This window comes from Haliaeetus albicilla, chromosome 10, assembly GCF_947461875.1.
Source record: "Haliaeetus albicilla chromosome 10, bHalAlb1.1, whole genome shotgun sequence".
NCBI lineage: Eukaryota > Metazoa > Chordata > Aves > Accipitriformes > Accipitridae > Haliaeetus > Haliaeetus albicilla.
The window spans coordinates 28,768,376-28,787,892 of NC_091492.1; the positions used below are offsets into that span (position 1 = coordinate 28,768,376).

General features: G+C 53.1%; 2 protein-coding genes across 3 annotated transcripts in view; both read right to left on the minus strand.

Annotated features, from left to right (window-relative positions):
- The window catches only part of MYO18B (myosin XVIIIB), a 77,501-nt gene extending 69,104 nt beyond the window's left edge, over positions 1-8,397 (minus strand). The window contains 10 exon segments of the mRNA XM_069794511.1: positions 353-453; positions 1,574-1,716; positions 2,574-2,772; positions 3,465-3,641; positions 3,855-3,967; positions 4,207-4,273; positions 4,559-5,293; positions 5,952-6,089; positions 8,139-8,291; positions 8,293-8,397. Coding sequence (XP_069650612.1) covers positions 353-453; positions 1,574-1,716; positions 2,574-2,772; positions 3,465-3,641; positions 3,855-3,967; positions 4,207-4,273; positions 4,559-5,293; positions 5,952-6,089; positions 8,139-8,291; positions 8,293-8,382 — 1,916 coding nt within the window. The 5' untranslated portion in view covers positions 8,383-8,397.
- A 1,319-nt stretch (positions 8,398-9,716) lies between these two features.
- The window catches only part of GRK3 (G protein-coupled receptor kinase 3), a 79,073-nt gene continuing 69,272 nt past the window's right edge, over positions 9,717-19,517 (minus strand). The window contains exons 19-22 of one of the 2 annotated variants that reach the window (XM_069794532.1): positions 18,890-19,026; positions 18,572-18,607; positions 17,835-17,948; positions 9,717-17,264 (exon numbers count right to left, since the gene is read on the minus strand). In XM_069794532.1, coding sequence (XP_069650633.1) covers positions 17,103-17,264; positions 17,835-17,948; positions 18,572-18,607; positions 18,890-19,026 — 449 coding nt within the window. In that variant the 3' untranslated portion in view covers positions 9,717-17,102. The remainder of the gene's footprint in view (positions 17,265-17,834; positions 17,949-18,571; positions 18,608-18,889; positions 19,027-19,517) is intronic. The other variant, XM_069794533.1, reaches the window with a different exon arrangement.

Sequence of the window (19,517 nt, forward strand, 5' to 3'; positions counted from 1 at the left end):
CGCCTGGCATAGCCCAGGGACGCACAGCTTATGGGGAGAGCCAGAAGTGAGCAGGGAGAGAGACCTCTACCTCATTTGATCAGCCCAATTTCAGTTTTAGTGAAGGGGCAAAAAAAGCACCAGAAAATGCCCATTTCCTGGAAAATCTCTAATATATAAGTGTATAAATATCCCTGCAGCATCGCTAATGTGATCACTCTCACAATCTCTTTCTTATCAGAGAGGTCTCTTATACCCAAGAGCAAACTTGAGTATAAATCACAGGGGAACCCCTCGGCGATGGGAGTACCCATCAGCTGAGCAGCCAGGCGAGGAGCAGAGCTGCCCAGTGCTGCGGGAGCCGTACACCCACCTGTGTGCCGCATCCAGCCCTGCCAGCATCAGGGGGAAGATGTTGAAGCTGCTCTCACCGTTGGGCTGCTGGGCGACGCGGCCCCTCTCCAGCAGCATGGTCTGGGAAGGGAGCAGAGGCAGGCGTGAGTGGAAGCCCCCAGCGTGCAGGCAGGGTGGCCAGTGTGCCAGGGCATCCAGGCACACAGGGAAGAGAGGGGACAGTGGCAGCCGGAGACGGGGAGATGCTACTGGGAGCTGTCAAGGAGGGGCTGGATTTCTCCTTGCAGGGCCACGGCTAGCTTCGGAGGCTGCTCCTCCAGCCCAGGGCTGTGTGCCGCAGGGCATGCAAGCAAGAGCCAAATTGTGCCTCAGGCATGCACCAAGGGGCAACGTTTCAGCACATGGGTGCAACACCCAGGGTCCCTCTCTGCCTCCAGAGGTCTGGACAATGTGATGGCCCCAGCAAAGATGCTACAGTGTCCGGATCAGCCATTGCCTGGGCTTGGGACAAGCCTAGATGAGCCTCCAGCCTCATCAAGGCTGTTCTGTGCCAGCACTGACACCAGGAACAAGTGCCTGCATGGCTGGGACCAACCCCCCCGCCCCGACTGTCCCATCCTCTCACGAGCATCCCAGGATGGTACTGGTGGTCCAGAAAGTGAATGCTCCCGGGGGGCACGTTCCTGCTGCCGCACAAGGATGGCCATGCCGGCCATCAACTCCCTGCCGGTGCCTGGGGCAGAGCGGGGGCAGCAATGGGGCAGCCATGGGAAGCCCTGGTGTTCCCCCCAGCAGGCAGTGGCTCAAGCCTTCTTCTCCATCAGACGAGCCCCGGGGGCACAGACAGCTCTGATTAAAGTGCCTTTGCATAACAGCCCTGACGGTGATAAAAGCCCTCAGAGGCTTCTGCTCAAGGCTGACATGTAAGGTGCTGCTAATGAAATGCTAAATTATACATTTCCTCATAAACATTTCATTCCAGTGCTGTTCTGCACTCCCTGCCAGGGGAGGGGACGATGGCCTGTGGGGGACCCTGCCACACTACTGACAGAGCTCCTGCTCAGCTGCGATTTGGGGTACCTTTGGTCCGGGAGGAGAAGCAGAGCAGAGCAGAGCATCACCCCTCTTGCCCTCAGCCTGGCCAGGAAGCAACGCAGGGGCTGTTCACCCCCATCTTGAGGACCCCCGGGTTCAGCCACAGCCCTCCCGTCTCACCCAGGCGACAGGGCCCATGGGGTACCTGGAGGTGAGCAGCGGTTATATGGCCGGTGGCACTGAAATCCAGTGACAGGACCATGGAGAAGCGCGTGGAGCTGCTGCTGTGGCCGGTGGTCACTGACCCAAAGGCTCCCAGGACTGTGAACATCGCCTGGATCTTCTCCACTGCAAAACCAGCACCAGCAGCCCCCTGAGTCACCCTGAGATGGCTGCAGCCCTGCATCTCTCTGGTGCTCGCTGGGAGAAAGCCAGACCCTACCACCGCTGCACCAGTGCAGCCTCAAGGCTGCAAACAGGTGCCGGAGGAAGCTTCTCCTCCTGGCTGCACCTCTGCATGCTCCTCCCGGGACCCTGTCCCAGCGCACAGGGACCCAGGGCACCAGCTGGGAATGGGGTTATTAGCATCCTGCTCCACAAGGGCACATGTGCGCTGGCCAGGGGGGACATGCCACCCTGCTCCAGGCCACTCATCAGCCCTTTTCAAGAGCATGGTGTGCCCGGAGCTCACCCAGACCTCCGAAATCCAAACCTGCCCTCTAAAGCTACTGATTGCTTAACAGCGCTTCCTCTCACGTCACCAGTAACTTGATCAGATGGGAAAAGTGCTGCCCCAAGCATGCAAGTAATTCCCTTGTGGTGCTTACTCGGGTGTTTATCAAAATAGCAGATCTGTTGGGTCTGGGATGGATAAGCGGCAGCGGCACTCACAGCCCCACTGCTCACCTGTCTCCGGGCTGCAGCCCCGCGCCCCACCGGCCTGTGCTGCGCTTGTACAGCCGCACCGAGCCACCCCAATGAGGCACAAATCAGAGCGGGAACGGGTCAAATGAAGGCCATTGGAGGGAAGCAGAATCACCTTTGCATTAGCATGCACTCTCCAGCCTGCACGGACACTTTCCGTGTGCTGACTGCCCAGTGCCAAGCACCCTGCAGTCCCGCTGCCAGTGCTTGGTGCATTGCTGCCGGGGCTCGCTGCATTGCTGCCGGGGCTCCGAGCTTGCAGCGGCTGCCCGGCCCCGTACCTGAGACCGTGCTGTCCACACTGCCCGCCATGCCCACCAGATACTCCAGGGCGCTCTGGCAGCACGTGGTCTTGCCAGCCCCGCTGCGCCCCAGGGGCACGATGGCCTGATCCTGCCGCTGCATCAGCAGGTTCCTGTAGGCTCTCTGTGCCACCGAGCAGATGTGCGGGGGCATGTTGTCCCGCTTCCCCTTGAACACCTGTGGGCAGGGAGAGAGTGGGAGAGCACATCCCAAAACAGGCTTCTTGTATAGCAAATCCCGAAGGCACGTCACACTCAGGGTGATGGTTTCTCCCCAAGGTGCAGAACCCCCCCAAGATTCCCAGGGGAAGGGGAAACGCTGCCCAGCCCTGCAAGCCTAGCCTCACCGCACCAGCGCCGGAGAGAGGTTTGGGGACCCACCCCAGGACCCGCTCCGGCTTGCCTGTGAGCAAAAGCTCTGCCAAGGCAAAGCCCTGGGCCCGTTCCCTCCCCAGCCCCGTCCCCCCCCCCAGACTGCTTGGGGGGTGCAGTCACAGCAAGGCAGTGATTTTCTCCTGGAAGCCAGGAAAACTTCTGTGCTGGGAGCGGTGCCCAGCTGCGAGCATCCCTGACCCCGAATGATCCCAGCCCCGAGTAACCTCAGAGCATCCCGGACCCCGAGCATCCCCGGCCCGGAGCATCCCCGGCCCCTATCCCCCCGGGCCCCGAGCGCCCCCGGTCCCGAGTGTCCTCAGCGCATCCCCCGCCCCGAGCACCCCCCGCGTGTCCCGGCCGCGCGCTGTGACGGTCGCACGGTGCCATCTGCCGGCACGGCAGCGCCCGGCGCCCTCCGCCGCTGTCCCCACGGGGGTCGGTGACCGCTTCCCACGGGAGATCCCGGCCCACACCCCCCCAGGTCTCCCCGCTCACCTTCCCCGAGGTGCTGCTGGCGGCGAAGCTGGGCCTGATGGCCACGAGGCTGGGCCCGGCGCGGGTGTAGGGCAGCCGGGCCTGGTAGCGCTGCTGCAGCGTGTTCATGGCGCTGCACTCGTTAAGGTTGACGAGCGCAGCCAGGTCCTCGGCGTAATCCAGGCTGGGGGGGTTAGTCTGCAGGAAGAGAGCCAGAGCCCCCGCTCCAGCTCTGCCATCGTGGCACGGCTCGTGCCGGACCCCACCGGCACCCCGGACTCATCCAGTCCAGGACGACGGCTGGAGCGCCGGGGTTGCCTGGGTCTAATCCTGCCCGGGCACTGCCACGCACCAGGCGGTGAGGGCAGGGCTCCCAACCCCGCGCCGGCCAAAACCGAGGAGGGGACTCACCCGCTGCACGCTGTCCTCATCCACCTCGGTGACGCTGCCGTCCGCCTCCCGGCGCACCCTCACCCTCCCTGCCGGCAGCTCGGGCGTCCCCACGTCTGGCTTCAGCTGCGTGGCTGCAACGAGAGGCCGATGAGTCCCTCCAGTGCGGTACGGCCGAGGAAGCTCAGGGCAGAGCCGGCTGCGGCATGAGGAGCTGCCAATGGGCCGTCTCCAACCGTGGCCCCGCTGAGGTATGGCCGCGGCACAGCGCTGGCACAGCACCGGGCGCCCACCCTGCTCCCGACACACAGCCAGGCTGGAGACACCTCTTATCTTCGGTGCTGGAAAGTGAGGGCAGAGGAAGGCAAGTTACCGAGCGTGAATCCATCCTGCTGGATGAGCCAGACCTTCTCCGCTTCGTACCAAACATCCCTTGGAGCCTGCGGGGAGGAGAGAGGGGAATCGTACAGGAACCAGTGGAAAACTGAGCTGGACAAACTGCATTTGCCCCACGGTCAGAACACTTCCAGCCAGAACCCCTGCCCCTCCCCGGCAGGATCATTCGGGGTCAGGGATGCTCGCAGCCGGGCACCGTTCCCAGGGGGAACCTTCCCCTGGCCACCCGCTGAGCCTACGCAAATGGGAAGAGCTGCATGAAACCAGAAAAATGGCATCAGTGGCCCGAGACACGGGGTAACAGCCTGGCAGGTCTGCGGACACGTTACCTGCTCCTTGTCCGTGCTCTCGCCTGTTTCTTTGCTCTCTCCTGGTGTCTCTTTACCCTCTCCTGGCTCTTCCTTCGCCTTCCCCACCTCCTTTGCCACATCTTCTGACTTTTCTTGGATTCCTCCTGGCTCCCCCTTCAGCCCCTCTGACTTGGTTGCAGTTTTTCCAGGCTTTTTGATTTCCCTTGGCTCCTTCTTGCCACCTTCGACATCTTTCTTCATCTTCTCCGGCTCCTTCCTGGCCAGCCCCGGCTCCCTCTTGGCTGTCTCCTTGGCTGGGGGCTCCTCGTGGCTCAGGGGTGCCCCCTCCTCCTTGGTGCTCTCGGGGCCCGTCCCCTTGGGTGCGTCTCCCTCCTTTGCTGGGATTTTGCTGCAGCGCTGGGGGTCCTTTCTGGGTGCTGGGGCTGGAGGCGGGGGGCTGCCCCTCGGGTGGGGGTCCTTGGGGCTCTTCTCAGGGCACGACGGCTTCGCTGCCTTGGGAGCCTCCGGGCAAGGGGTCTCCGCTGGTTTGGGGACAGCCGCTACTGGGCCAGGCGCAGGGGATGGGCCTTTGCTGGGGACGGCCCCCAGCGCAGCCCTCCTGGGCCACAACTCCTTGCGTGGGGGGGCCACGACCCCTTCGCCCCCCTGCCCCTCTCCGTGCAGCCCGTTCTGCAGCGACTGCCCCTTGCTGACCGCCTTGCCTCCAGCAGCTGGGCCGTCCCCGGCTTGGGCCTCGCCGTCCTCTCCTGTGGGCTGCCAAGCAAAGGAGAGGAGCCGGGTCTGAGGGGGACAGGGTGAAAGCCCAGTGCGGGATGCCCGTGCTGAGCACAGCCTGGCAAGACACACAGCTCCAGCTCTGACCCACTCGCTCTGGGCATGGCTGATGGCTGTGGGTGGCTGCCCAGACCTGGCTGCACAGCTGCAGTCGGTGGTGGCATCCTCCTCCTCCTCCTCTTCCTCCTCCTCCCTCCTACTTGGCCACATCCCATCCCTCCTGGGGACCCATCCCATGTCCTGGGTCACCACTCGGTTCTGTGCCCAGGGACGCCCCGCACACTCCCCTTCCTGCGCTCAGCGAGCTGAACTGGAGAGCCTCATGCTCCGCTTAATTACTCGCCTTCCAATTAAGCAAGTCAGGAATGGCAAGCTGCATTAACGAAGTCTCCAGCATGAATTGCTCAAGGCTGGCGGCTGGCCTGTGGCCGACGGCACGCTGCGAGCCCCAGCCTCGCCATCCAACCCCACTCGTGCGAAAAAAAGCCTCAGGCTCCTGGCTGGGGCCGGTGTCGTGGGGCCCTGCAGCCCCCCAGCCCCCAAGGAACTGCTCTGGGCTGGGGACAGCCAGCACCAAGGCAGGACACCCCAGTGCTGCATAGGGTTCAGCACCACCCACCTCCTCTTTCACACTCACCTTGGTTTCCTTCTTCAGTTTTGCCGCCTTCGCCTCCTTCTCGGTCTCCCGCACGAGCTGCTTGATGAACCCCCCAGGGATGACCGACAGGAGCAGGGGGGGGGCAGATGGGGGTGGCACCCGGTCCTCGTCCCGTATCTGTTTGCAGGAGCAGAGGCTGGGTTACGGGGCATGGCATAGGGACAGGAGCCCCGGTAAAGCCAGCCCCTTGGGGACATTAGTGGCACGAGCAGCGGAGCATCAGCACCCCGCTCCGCTGGTGGGGCTGGCCACAGGCATCCTGCAGGTTGCCGGCGAGGCCACGGGCCACCCATGAGCACCAGACTGTGGCGAGCAGGAGGAAAAGCACAAAGAAAAGCCCCACAGAGAAGCTCCGAAGTTTCCACACACCGCCAAGGGCTGGGTGCTGCGGGGAGCCCACATGTGCTGCCGGCTCTGCCCGACACCCAGCAGCTCCGGCATGGCCATGGGAGGAACCGTCCCAGCTGCAGCGAGTCAAGAAGCGCCTCCCGGCATCACCACGGCCACATGCAGACCTGCAGGTCCCTCCATGCCAGGCCCCAAGCTGAAACCCAGCCCCACTTCCCACAGCTCCCACAGCAAAAGGCTTTCCCCGCCGCACCACTGCACAGCAGCACCAGCACCAAGCCCTGCAGACTCCCATGAGTCTCGGCCCTGCAGGGAACTGCACGCTCTGAACAGCAGCAAAATCGCTCAAACTAGAACATTCAGCCTGCAAAGGTGCCCGGAGCCGGCAGGGTTGGACACAGCATGAGCAACGTGCGCGGGGAGCCGAGGGGACGCCGACCCCAGAGGCGTGCGGCAGGCTGGCTGCGGTGCGTCCCCCCCCCCCGGCACCAAGCCCCCTGGCAGCCTGTGAACATCCAGCCCCAAAACACCGCTGGTGCCATCCTGGACCGAGACTTTCCTTCTGCTCCCAGAGCGCCAGGCGCGAGGAGATGGCCATGCCGGCAGGGAGGTGGGTCGGTGCTGTACGGAGAGCCGTGGGGCCGCACCGGGTGCATGAGGCAGAGAGAGAGGAGAAAGTTAGCCAGGGGCTCCCGCTGGCCCTGGGGCCATGCCAGAGGCTGTGCCGGGGCCGGCAGACCATGACCTTGCCGGGCATAGCCCCAGTCTGCGCTCGCGGCACCAGGTGTGGCACGGCAGCCATGGCACGGGGGGACGGGTCGTATGGCAGTCGTTTGGAGGGGAGGTGGTGGTACTGGGTGTCGGTGGCACCAGGGTGGTGTTGGGACCCCACTGCCCTGGCCTGAGTGGCACAAGGTGGCCGTGGGAGCCCGCCCGTGCCCCGTTTCGGGCTGCTCCCAGCTTCACCTGTCAAGATCATTCATGCACCGAGCGGGTCAGGGCTCATCTGGCCCTGCCGCTCGCGCCGGCAGCCACATCTCCTTGTACAGTAAAGGGCAGGAGCGCCGGGAGCGGCCAGGAGCCGGCTGAGGAATGTCACTTGCCTTCTCGGGCGGCAGCCCCAGGCGCCACGTGCCCTCACTCCCGTCGGGGACCGGCACTGCCCCCACACTGTCCCCCCAGCCAGGGCTCTGAGGCCGCAGGGGAGAGCCAGCCCCGAACGGCACAGCCGGAGCCCTGAGCCCGGAGGGTCCCTGCGGCAGGGCACCCTGCACCCACCAGCTGGAGCTGGATCCTCAGTCCTGCTCTGCACAAGAGGAAACTGAGGCACAGAGGGGGACATGCCTCGACCCAGCACACAGCATGGCATGAACAAGGGCCGGGGATCACCATCACCACCACTCCGGCTCCCTTCACCCAGGGAGCAGGATGCAGCCCCGTTTGGGTCTGGTCCCCATGCAGAAGCTGACCGGGTACTTGCTCCTGCTGCCACCCGGGACCCGCTGCCTTCCTGGTGGGTGCCAAGAGCCGAGGCCATCGAGTAACCCCCAATCGCCCTCCTGCACAGGGCAGGGAGCACTGTCCCCATCCCTGTCCCCGCTCCCATCGCAGCCCTCCCAGGCACCTCTTCCCGGCACACACCGGTGGCTGGAAGCCGCTCCCAGAGCCGGGGCTGCCACTATCGCCATCCATTCCCATCTAAAAATAGCCCTTCCTGCCGAGGGGCCCACGGTTTGGCTTCCAGCACACCCAAAAAGCTCCTTTCAGACCCTGATCCCGGCCCCCCACCCCAAAGTCCCCCCCCCAGAGTGCCCGTACCTGGGTGGGGGGCTGCAGGCACGGGGGGCTGACAGCCCACGCTGGCACCGGGCTCTGCCACCGGTGCGGGACCCCCAGGGAGCCGGAGAGCGAAGGCGGCGTGCGGGCGAGCGGCGGCAGCGGGGCAGCGTGTGCTTCCCCCCACCGCCCCCCTGCCACAGCGGCAGCTGAGGTGACACATGTCACCGCTAAAAATAACCACGCCGGTGACACCGGGGCCTCGGCTGGGGAGAGGCGATGGCATCGCGGGGCCCTCCCGTTCCCTGGCCTCTCTGCACCGCCCGGCACATGCGTGTGTCACCCGTGCCCTCCCCGGCACGCGTGTTCGCACCCTCCTGGGTGCACACGTTTGCACCCCGCAGAAGTGGGGGAACCGCTGTAGGTTGACGTGAGCCAGCCCGGGGTGCTCTGCTGCTGCAGGAGGGGACCCCAAGCTGTCCCCTGGGACGGCAGGTCAGAGCTTCGGTACGGGGCTCCCTTGAGCACCCCGGCTCCCCCCCCCTGCCAGCCCCAGCCCTGAGATGGGGGAGGCTGAGCTGGGGAGGGACCCGAGAGCAGCGCTCAAAATAACCTCCCGTCGGTGGAAAGAAGAAGTCACCGCGGTGCTAACGCCAACGCGGCCGGCAGCCCGGCCGGGGCAGGTGGGGAGGCAGCGGGCAGCCCTGCCTGCCGCGGGGTGGGGGGGTGCCTGGCACCGCCATCCCCAGCCTCACCTCCCTGCAGAGCTCTGCCAGGGGCACAGCACACAGAGGGGCCATCGGGTGACCACGCGGGGCAGACGGTGACCCTCCGGGGGGGGGACATGACCAGCAGGACCTGCGTCCCACCTGCCCCAGCGCAGCCGCCGCCAGCATTCAACACCCAGCCGGGGGTGCAGGATCAGGCCAAGGCCAGCTGCAAAGATGTAACCCACCCTCCTCCGCTCTGCATCTCTCCCGAAGAGCTCCAGGGACATGCCCAGGGCATCAGCACCGACAGCTGGAAAAACTCTGTTAATAAAAAAGGAAATAGGATTGTTAGTCTGTAGTTGCCTGGCAGGAGACCAAGGTTTGCCCCAGGCATCTCACCAAACCCCATTTCCACGTGGGAATGGCACAAGGACATGTGGTTTTGGATGATCCTTCACATGGTCCCTGATGGCACCACAGCCACGGGGAGCCTGGCTGTGCGCAGGGACGGTTGCTGCTGGGGTGCCCCTCAGCACCGAGCATCAGGGTCCCTCCCGCGCCTTCAGAAAGCCACTGTTCATCACCCGTAACACACCTCATAGTCCCTGCCAGGGCCATTTTTTGTGCTGCTCCAGCACAGCGGGATGAAGATCACCTCCAGGGCCCTCCTCGCCGTAGCGGGCACCATCCCATCGGCAGGAAACAGCCAGCGCGTCCCCCAGCAGCCACCCGTGGGAAAAAGCACGAACAAACACCGTGCACGTGAATGGCGGCTTCTCCAGCCAGCAAAGGACTTACCTCTGTGCGGGGCAGCCAGGGGCAACGGGGCGCAGGGGGTCAGGCAGCCCGGCACAGCCCCGCCGGCTGCGCGGGAAGGGGCAGGCAAGACCGAAAGAACCAGGCGGCAGCACACACGCAAAGGACGGTTTTTATTGGGGTTCTCGTCGTATGAGAGCAGTTGTACTGACCAACACACAGAAGCAGCTTAGCTGTGCCAAAATAATCCTTTAAAAAAATAATGGCGGAATTAACTAAGTGTGGCACATCAGTCACAAATCGCCGAGGACTGTAAACTCTGAAGATAGTCTCTGTGAGAAGTACTACTGGAACGTGCAGCAGCATACACCGGCACGGGGCACACCCTCCTCCGCACAATAAATATGAAAAGAGCCAAGTACATAAAACAAAGAATGATTCTCATAGATACAATATCTAAAGTTATTTACAGATACTGGCTTTTCTCATCATTAAATTACACATTGAAAACAGGTTCTCTTTCAATATATTTCTTTAAATCACTAGTAGCTATTCATGTGAATCTGCTCCTTTTTTCAAGGACCAAATGTAGTCACTGAAACAGTGCTCGTAAAAATACCTCTCCTAGGATGCTCTCGCTTTATTCTGTTTTTCAGACTCATTTTTATTTGCCGTCTTACCTGCTCTCTGATCTCTCCCTTTCCTTAAGGAAAAGATGCCTGCTACAGCCAGGAAAGCCTCCTCCCAGCCCCACATCCAGGCAAGCCCCTATCTACACCCAGTCCGTCTCCTTTTCCCATCTGGCAGTACAGCGAGTTACACAAACCCAGATAGATCCTGACCCTGGACGAACAGCCAGGTTTCTGATCCCATCCCCAGGTTTTCTAACGAATCCCTGCTTGGGCACGTGACAGGTTTGCAGCACTGGGCTCAGCGCTATCCCAATCATGGCACGTTTCTGGTGGATTACGCCAAAAAACCACGATCCCACCGGCACCGGCGCGATTTCACACCCGCCGCTGGCCTCTCCCTCCCTCTGGGTGCTCTTGGGCAGAGCGGCTCAACACTACAGCTCACTCTTCAGCTGCAGAAACAAAACATGACCAGGCAGGCATGAGAAGGGGAAAATGGAAAACAAGGCAAGAGCTACTACGGGGGAAAAGCAGCTGTCCCCTCCCTGCTTCGGACAGCATCTCAACAAGAAGAGGTGGCTTCGGTGGCATGGCCGGCAAAAGCCAAATTTCACCCTCGAGATGTCATTCAGTTAAGCCCTGAAGAGCACGTACTTCAAGCTCCACCACAGTGGAAATTCAAAGCGCATGCTTTAATACCTTGAGTGTTCCTCAAACTGCAGAGGCCACGATTGCAACTGGAATTATTTTTAGCAAATGAGTTATCTGACAAATTTCATGCTATTTTTGTGCCTTGCTCGGGAAGGAGGTGCCTGCTTTGGTTATCTACAGATGTGCCCAGCGGTTGCAGCGCTCCAGCAAATGCTTCTGGCAGGCAGACCGAGGCCGCCGGCTCTCTAGCTCGGCGGGCCGATGCCGCAGAGGACAGCGGCACGGCTGAGCCCCGCTCCCCACCTGGCCAGCCTGCCCCACGGTTGCTGGCAGCGAGAGGCCAGCTCACGAGGTTCGCCTTCCCGACACCCCCGAGGGACGGTCCCTGCCAGGGTCCCGGGGGTCCCCGCTCCCCTCCTCGGCTGTGGCACGGAGGTGACGAGCACGGTCCTATGCCAAGGCCAGGCATGGGCCCTGGCCGCCCAGCTCCCCCACACTCCACAGGACACCTCTCCTGTCTTCACGGGCTCTAGCCTATTTTTAAAGACTAAGTAATCACCCTGAAACAGCAAAAATCGTTTCAAGTAAAAAGGTTTTTGCAACCATCGATGCTGGTTAGCCCATCTCTGCCCTACCCCAGAACAAGCCCGACGTAAGCCAGCGCTCTGAGCAGACCCGCACCAGCACCCAAACTCTGCAGCCTCTCCGGGCTCTCCTGTCCACTCGCTCATTAACCTTGGAATTAGAGCTTTGCAAATATCTGAGCTGATGTCTGAGCTTTTTCAAATATCAAGCCGATTCCTTGCCCCAGTTTAAGGCCATTAATTCTCATTAAGCCAGCACAGACTCATGTGAATAAAAGCTTGCTCTCTGGAATGCTGAGGAATAAAGGAGAAATTTAGAAACATCCAACTAGGGGTTTTATTTGCAAGGGTTTTTCAGATGTTTCTGCATTCACGAGCCACTGCACTCCGAGATGGTCCTGACAGTGCCTGGAAGTCACTACGCCCATAACAGAAGGGTAAGCTGGACAGACTGATGGAAACTATTTCGACTTTATTATGAAAAACAGAATAAAGCTGACTGATCCTGCTTGAAAGGAACTGCCATTTCTATACATATACGGAGCAGAAATCCTGTGGAATGTCAGAAGTTGGAGAAACACGTATTTAATAAATAATATAAAATGCTTTTTTGTTAAAATAGAATTCTTGGTTTTATACCTACATAGCATAGCAACCTTTACATAAACAAAATAAAGCTGAGTCTGTGGTGATTAGTTTAACACAAAATAAAAATACAATTTAACAATAGTATTAAAACAGCCAATGTTCAATCCACGCAATATGTACACCATGGAATAGAAATCAACAGAAAACAAAAGTAGATTATCTTGAAATTCTTCAGACATTTGGATATACATATGTTCTCTGTATACTTTAGATATTTTCCTTTTTTTTTTACAATATTAAAATCAATACTATGCTTTTTCAAAATACACTTTTCAGATTTTTTCTTTAATTTGTAGAATTGACTCATATTAATTGACACAACTAGAATTATTTACTTTCTACTATACACTTCAAAATAGTCCTTCCTCCATATATATTTAGAGTGTGAGCATTTCAGAGTTAAAGTAACTGTATCATTGCCATCTGCTGTGTGGGGAACAGTGAAACCAGTGTGCGAATGCAAACATCTGCAGTACATAGATATGTACGTGATATTAAAGAACAATCCAGTCCTAAAACTGATCAGCTGCCAGGAAAACAGCAACACACAGAGCTCCAGGTATTTCACTTTTCATGAGCTAATTTACTGTAAACCTACAAAACGTTAACATGCAAGTCATCACTCGCATCAGGGCCTCGACCCTTCTCATGGTGGCAACGCTGCCATGCAAAATCAACACCTCAAGCAGTTCTACTGGACATCAACAGCATCCACTTTACAGGATCGCAACTCGGATAAACAGGTTTGGTTTTAGCACCAAATACACAATGTCTCCTATTATCTATGCACTGGAATGCAAACACTTGCATTTATAGTAAAACCAAAACCAACCCGATGATCCTATTTCCTTTTTTTCTCCCTCAACAGAAAAAGTGGGAGAAGAAAAACTTCTGCTGTGGAGAGTTGCTGAAATGAAGGAAAATTCAAATGCGACTAAGCTGAGGTGGATCTCCTGGAGCTGTGTGCCGTCACCCTCGCACCGCAAGCGCAGCGCTGTCCCTACCTGCCAGGTTTCCCATCCGCACATCCAACTATCAATCATGAGCGTGCTCAGAGTCTGTTTTTGAAGCCTAACGGGGGGCAACATACCAGGAACGTCAATGCAAGATGGATCAGCTCCGATATTTACACCAGCAAGGCTTATCTCCCAGCAGTGGTTTGAGAAGTAACTTGTAAGACTGCAGCCGTAGACTTTGCTAGACCAGTGACAAGACATAAAGCTCAAACATGACTAGTACGAAGAAGCTTTTATACTTCAAAAACCAGATAGCCTACACTTAGATGAAGGATTAAAAAAAAATAAAATTAGCAAATGTTCCTTTAACAGTTTCACGAATTTGCCAAATAATTACCAAATAAATTTGAATAATAAAAATTGCCTTATTTATATCCACAATGACGGGACGCCTCAGCTGACACGGTGTCCGTGGAACACTTTACAGCACCAGCCAAGCTCACGCCCAGCTCCAAATGGTTCCTCAGTTACACTCTGCTTGCAGCAGGAATAACTGGTGCTTTGCTTCTCCTGCACTTAAATTTCAATTCACAAAAGTCTGATTTTAACTAGAATTTGCTGTATCCCTATTCTTGAAGTGAGACATTAATGTACAGCAACTCCCACATATGAAAAATATCACCCTTCCTCAGAGTAGAGGGAAAGGCAAAGGGAAAGGAAAAGCAGAACAGAGCTGCAGCCCTCCTAAAAGTCAGTGACACCGCCCCCCCCAAGCCCAGCTCCTGCAGAAATTACCATTTCTACCATCACATCACTCACGCACTTGCTTTCCAGGATCTAGTCTTACTGCATTTGTCAGCTTGTACGTCAGAGACAAAGAATAATTAGAAAATAATCCCTGCAGCACTGAAGGCATGTGGATGTGTCAGGGGAGTGTTTAATATGGCTCTATCTGGCATGTAATTCTCTATTTTGAAATATAAGAAACAATTCCCATACATGCTCAAATCTTCAGTATGGCTGATTTTTTTTTAACGGACTTACAGATGATTTGTTTAAAAGCCTGTGTTTAATCATTCACTCAGCTCTGTTGATGCCCGAAGCTCTAATTTCTTTTATCTTTACTTCCCTGTGCATTAAAAAAAAAAAAAAAACAACAGAAAATACCCCAGTCCTACAAATGTGGTCAAAATGCGTAAAAGGCAACACCGTGCCTTATGTTCTCTGCGTTCAACAAGATTTTCTACACATACAGCTAAAGACCCTCATGTAAAATAACACCACCAAGAATCTTTGTCCAAGAAGAAAACTTCAGAGAATCTGGTACCTAAACCAGGAACAATCAGTTCAGAGCAGTATCTGATATTTTGCTTTGAAGGGCAGAATTCCAGCTTTCCCTCCATACCAGCAGATCCAGTCCCTTCCACACAGAACTCCACTTGTTACTGGGATTCCAACTTCCTCCATGCATATGCAGGTTTTTCGCTACGGTAACCTCTCCTTCTGTCCTAACAGCACAGTCATATGTGAGTCGCAAATATTAAGCTTTTATAAATTGTCGATAAATCAGTTGACTAAGAAAAACAAATCTTTTACTATTCTGCTCCCATCTGACATTGGCAAGCGGTGCTGACCGACGGCACAGCTCAGCTGCTGTGTCCCCGGATGAGGCAATTAAGGACCATGCTAACAAGCATGGTTCTAGGCCTATCCCAATTCTGTTACACTTCAAAATATGCATCAATACATAGCCTTCACTTCATATAAAATCTATCGTTCTGAGGCACAATTTCCCAACTGCAGATCTGTCCCTCCCTTTCTCATAGACACCAGCATCCAGAATCTATGGTATGTTGCATCAGAAACTGCAAACTCTGCCAACAAGGATGTAGTAGCGTAAAAAGCAACCATGGAAAACAACTAAAAGAGAAAAATGGAACTGGTCACGAACTAAGAAAGTACGAACAAGTGACATGAGAACGAAGAGCGGTTTTTATCACAATCTGAGGTTTTTTTCCAAATCAAGAAGAAAAATAAGAGCATTGCATGGTATTGTAGGAAAAGCTTAACAACATCCAGTGCACAGTCAGCACCAGGAAGATGAGACATTTTCTATTCCAAACCTTGGTAAATACCACACTACTCTTTAGAGAGGATGCTGAGATGCTAAACATCACCTACCAGTAAGAATGACAAAGAAGCTGGTACTCTTTATACAGAATAATTTGAAAAATAAATGGGGAAAAAAATCATTAAAAGATATCACCTAACTCACAGGGGGTATTTTCCAAAATGCACTTTTTCTTTAATGCTGCACCAGATGACGTGCAGTTGTGAAAGCACGTGCTATGCAGAGTTAAGCCACCCCCACTTCTAGAAGCAAATACATCCAATTTTATTACAAGTGTGTCCAGGACAAACAAACACTTTCAAAATAATTCTCCTGGTTTTGCCCATTTGTACTTTTCTACAAGGAAACAGGTCTAGAACTCTGTGGTTATCTGTTAGCAACACAAGCTAGACAAACTGTGCGCACCAGGTGGACAGAATAAGCTGTTGGTGCAACCTCTGCTCCCATTTACGGAGATGCAATTCCCATCGTCTTTAGGAACCATGAGAGTTGTACCACCGTACTTAGGCAGAAAATGTTTCTTAAGGTGTTTACTGAATCAGAAAAAAGCTTAAATTAAGCCCTGACCTATCTCTTGCAAAACATCACAATAACCAGGGAAAGGCTGACTTCACATGCTTAAAGTTGTCTAACAATTAAGAGATTGTATCTTTACTTTAGCAAGAGTTTCCACATGACATGACTGATGTCTCAAGTAGAATTAATATGTCTGGCATTTGATCAGCTTGTTTTGTCAGTTCCATCCTCAGTATTCTCAGACTGTTTTCAATGTGGACAGTTTGAACTCTCTAGAAAAGAAAATTAAAAATCCTTTTGCAAGCCAAGCCATGTGATGTGTGCACGAACCTCCTGAGCTGAGCTACAGTGAAAGTCTGGGATATCTATGCTATGAGAACACACTTGCTTCGTGTTTTTGTGTACAACAGAGAAGGATCCACAAGTCCCATAACTGAAGAGTGATCCAGAATACGTACCGAGATACCCAGACATTTTAACCCAGTACATGCACTAGAATGCATTGGATTTAATAATTCCTTTTTAATTTTTAAAAAGTGCAGTTGACCTGAAATGGAAAAGAACTGTCTTTATGTTCACTGTAAACTTGTCAAAAGGAATCTGCTCTTTAAAAACTGTGCTGAAATCGTCAATTTATACAACAGAGCACTAGATGAAGCTACCATAAATTCCTCTTCACCAATTATTACTCTATTGCGTCAGTTATAGTACTGCATATACGTAGAAGAAGCAAAACGGTGGTAGCTACTATTAGTGAGTACAACAAACCAAGTGAATAATTTGAGTTCAATGTTTCCATGAAGTAGCAATAACATTTAAACCACAGGACAGTAAGAATTCAGTACTTTGAAGTGCATAAGAGTCACACTGTTGATCATCAGCAGTATGGAGAAAGGTTATTATAAAGTCAGCAGTAATGGTCGGAAAGAACATGGCAACACGACAGATTACAGGTTATCCAACATGGCAAGTCTGCAGCTCCTTCCACAGCTGAGGGGTTTGTCGGTATCACACACACAAGTGTAATCCTAGCCAGCAGTAACCATTTCAGTCTCCAGGCCTGGTATGCACCAAACAAGGGTATTGCAGAGAAAACAGTATCTTCCTTCCATCAGTAGTTCTAGGGTAACGGACCACGTTTTAGACACCACCAGGGTGCGGGAATGCATGGGAGCAATATGCAGCCTCTACGCTTGGTCATTTCCACCACTGCCAGGAGCATGAATTCACTTGCCATTGTTCCAGTCTTCACAACCTCCAGAGACAGAGTTCTGACATTATCCCACGCTGTAAACATCTAATTCTTCCTCTTCTAAGCACATCCTGCGTCCAGGATTGCACAAAGTAATTCATAAGGATTCTGTGAAACTCAGCCTGTTCACGAAGTAGCTTGCCCTAAGTGAACTTTGTTCTCTGTTTCTCCTACAGACCATTGCTATTCCTGTGGCTGAGCGGTGGTTTTGAAAGCTCTACAACTGTTGAGCGAGATTTATTGAGAAACTTTGGAGCCCGACGCAGCAACCTCTGTGCCTCAGTAAAAGCTTCTGTCAGCTCTTTTTTCCACTGAACAAATTCTGGGTCACTCTGAAAGAGATACAGAAGTAGTTTGGCACTTCATAGTAAACTGCCAATAGCGTCTTCTCTCTTAGATAGCACTTTAAGCAACTCATTTTAATTTTCCGAAGGAATGAGTAACTTTGGATATTGAAAATGCGCAGCCCTTTGCTTCTCCATCACCTCGCTGAAGCCAGGCAAGGCAGCAGCAACTACGGCTGGTCAAAACATTTTGAGGACTTGTGTACTTCCTCCCTCGCAAACACATTAGCTACCATCAAATAACTGCAGTGAGACACGAGCCAACAAGGCCTTTGAAGCCCATGTAGGTTGAGAAGTTTTGAAATTTTTAGCTATTTATTAAACTGAACACATTTTGGCCCAAATACCATTGAAATCCATGACAGAAACTGGCACAGCTGCAGATTTCCTGCTTTCAAAATTCAAGCGTGATAAAAGCTCCCTGGTTTTGCTTAGGTTCAGCTTTGCTTCTTAAAGTACCCTTAGTTAATACGTAACGGAGGACCTAAAAAACTTTTCAATTGTTTTATCATATGCAAACCAATCTGATTAACAGTTATTGAAAAACAAGCACCTCACCTCACACTGTAGGACAAACTGTTTTCCTCCTTTAATTCTCAGTAAGATGCATTTCTTATCTTTAATCTGTGTTTCTTCAACAGATACTATTTGTTCCATTGTCAGTAGGTTTTGCTGTAGCATTTGCAAAAAAGCAGAGACATGATTCGAAAAAAACCTGTTGCCCAACAAATAAAGCCACTATCTAATTTTTCTGGACTACCCACATAAATTAAGTTATGAACATTAACAGTCATTACACAAACATTTCTTTATTTCTGAAGACTGGGTCATGAACTAAAGACAGATTATAAGGTAAGAGATTTAGCAAGGGGCTTGGTTGCTTCAACAGAGACAACAAAATATAAGCTGAGAAAGCCAGTAATGACAGCATGAAATAAGAATCTACAAATAGGTGTGTCTACAAACAAAATATTCACTATTTTCCCTCAAGAGAATTGCATATAATTTTATGTATTTTCCAAGTATTACTGCTATTAAAAGGACAATCTTACTGTTTCAAAGAGCTGAAAGGGAATATTTAAGCACTATATACTTACAAAGAAGCAAACGTACACAACAGTTTGCAGAAAACCTTTCCCTATAGACTGTAAGAGGACAACAATGTTTTGAAATTCCAAAACCTTACTTAACTAAATATACAAATGATCTGCCTAGCACATCATCACAGCTGGACTAAACTAAAGTTACTATAGCATTTTCTTTGAAATAAAATGCTATAGCATTTATGACCTTACCAGTTTATGTTTTTTTGTATAAATAGTCCAGAGGTCCTAAATGAAAAACAGCACCATGAACTACCAAATTCCTTTAAAAACATAACAAAACAAAGTAAACAGGTTTCTCAAGTCAACTTTATGTTTCCTCAGTGCAGTATAGCTACCCATTAACTAAATTGATACTTAAGATAAGTTACTCAAATCCACTGGTCATTTACTTGGACAAAACTCTACTTTCATGGGAGGTATGCCTGAGTATGAGTTCTCAGATTTGCCTCAACATCCACCTGCCCTCCATGCCCTTAGAAGCTGCTGCTCTCTAGTAACCTCACTTACCCGTGACTCTCCTTCTCCTCGCCATTCAAGTCGGTTTGGGAAGAGATAAAAGTAACGACGTTGCCACTGAGTCAAAAACGGGTTCCCCAATTTCAGCATGTATCCGTGCATAATACAATCCTTCCCAAGTGCATAATCTGGAACAAGAGGAGACATTAGCATGTGAAACAAGGTACTGCCTAAAAGCATTCTGCAAATGTGCTATGTTGAGAAAGGACACAGTCCCAAACACGATGTGACTCAATGTGCCTTCACCAGACTTGCAACAGTGCTTCTATGTGCACAGGCACACACACAGCCAATTCTGCCTTAATTACATGAGCTGATGTGGCTGCAGTGGAGTAACCAAGAACAGAATTTGGTTCTTAAAAATGTATCTTATTATACTGTTAAAAGAACTGTATATTGCCATCCAAAGTTCAGAGTTTGTGATGCAACATCCTCATGCAAACAAGTGAAGTTTGCTGTAAAGGACCTTCTGTTTTCTTTTTTGGCTCCTTTGTCATAAAATTAAATCCCACATACTCTTTTCTGAGCATAGACCACAAATGGTGAAAGGCTGTACATGATAATCTTTAAAAGAGAGTACAAAAGATTTTCCAAAACATTATGTCATCATACAGCATTT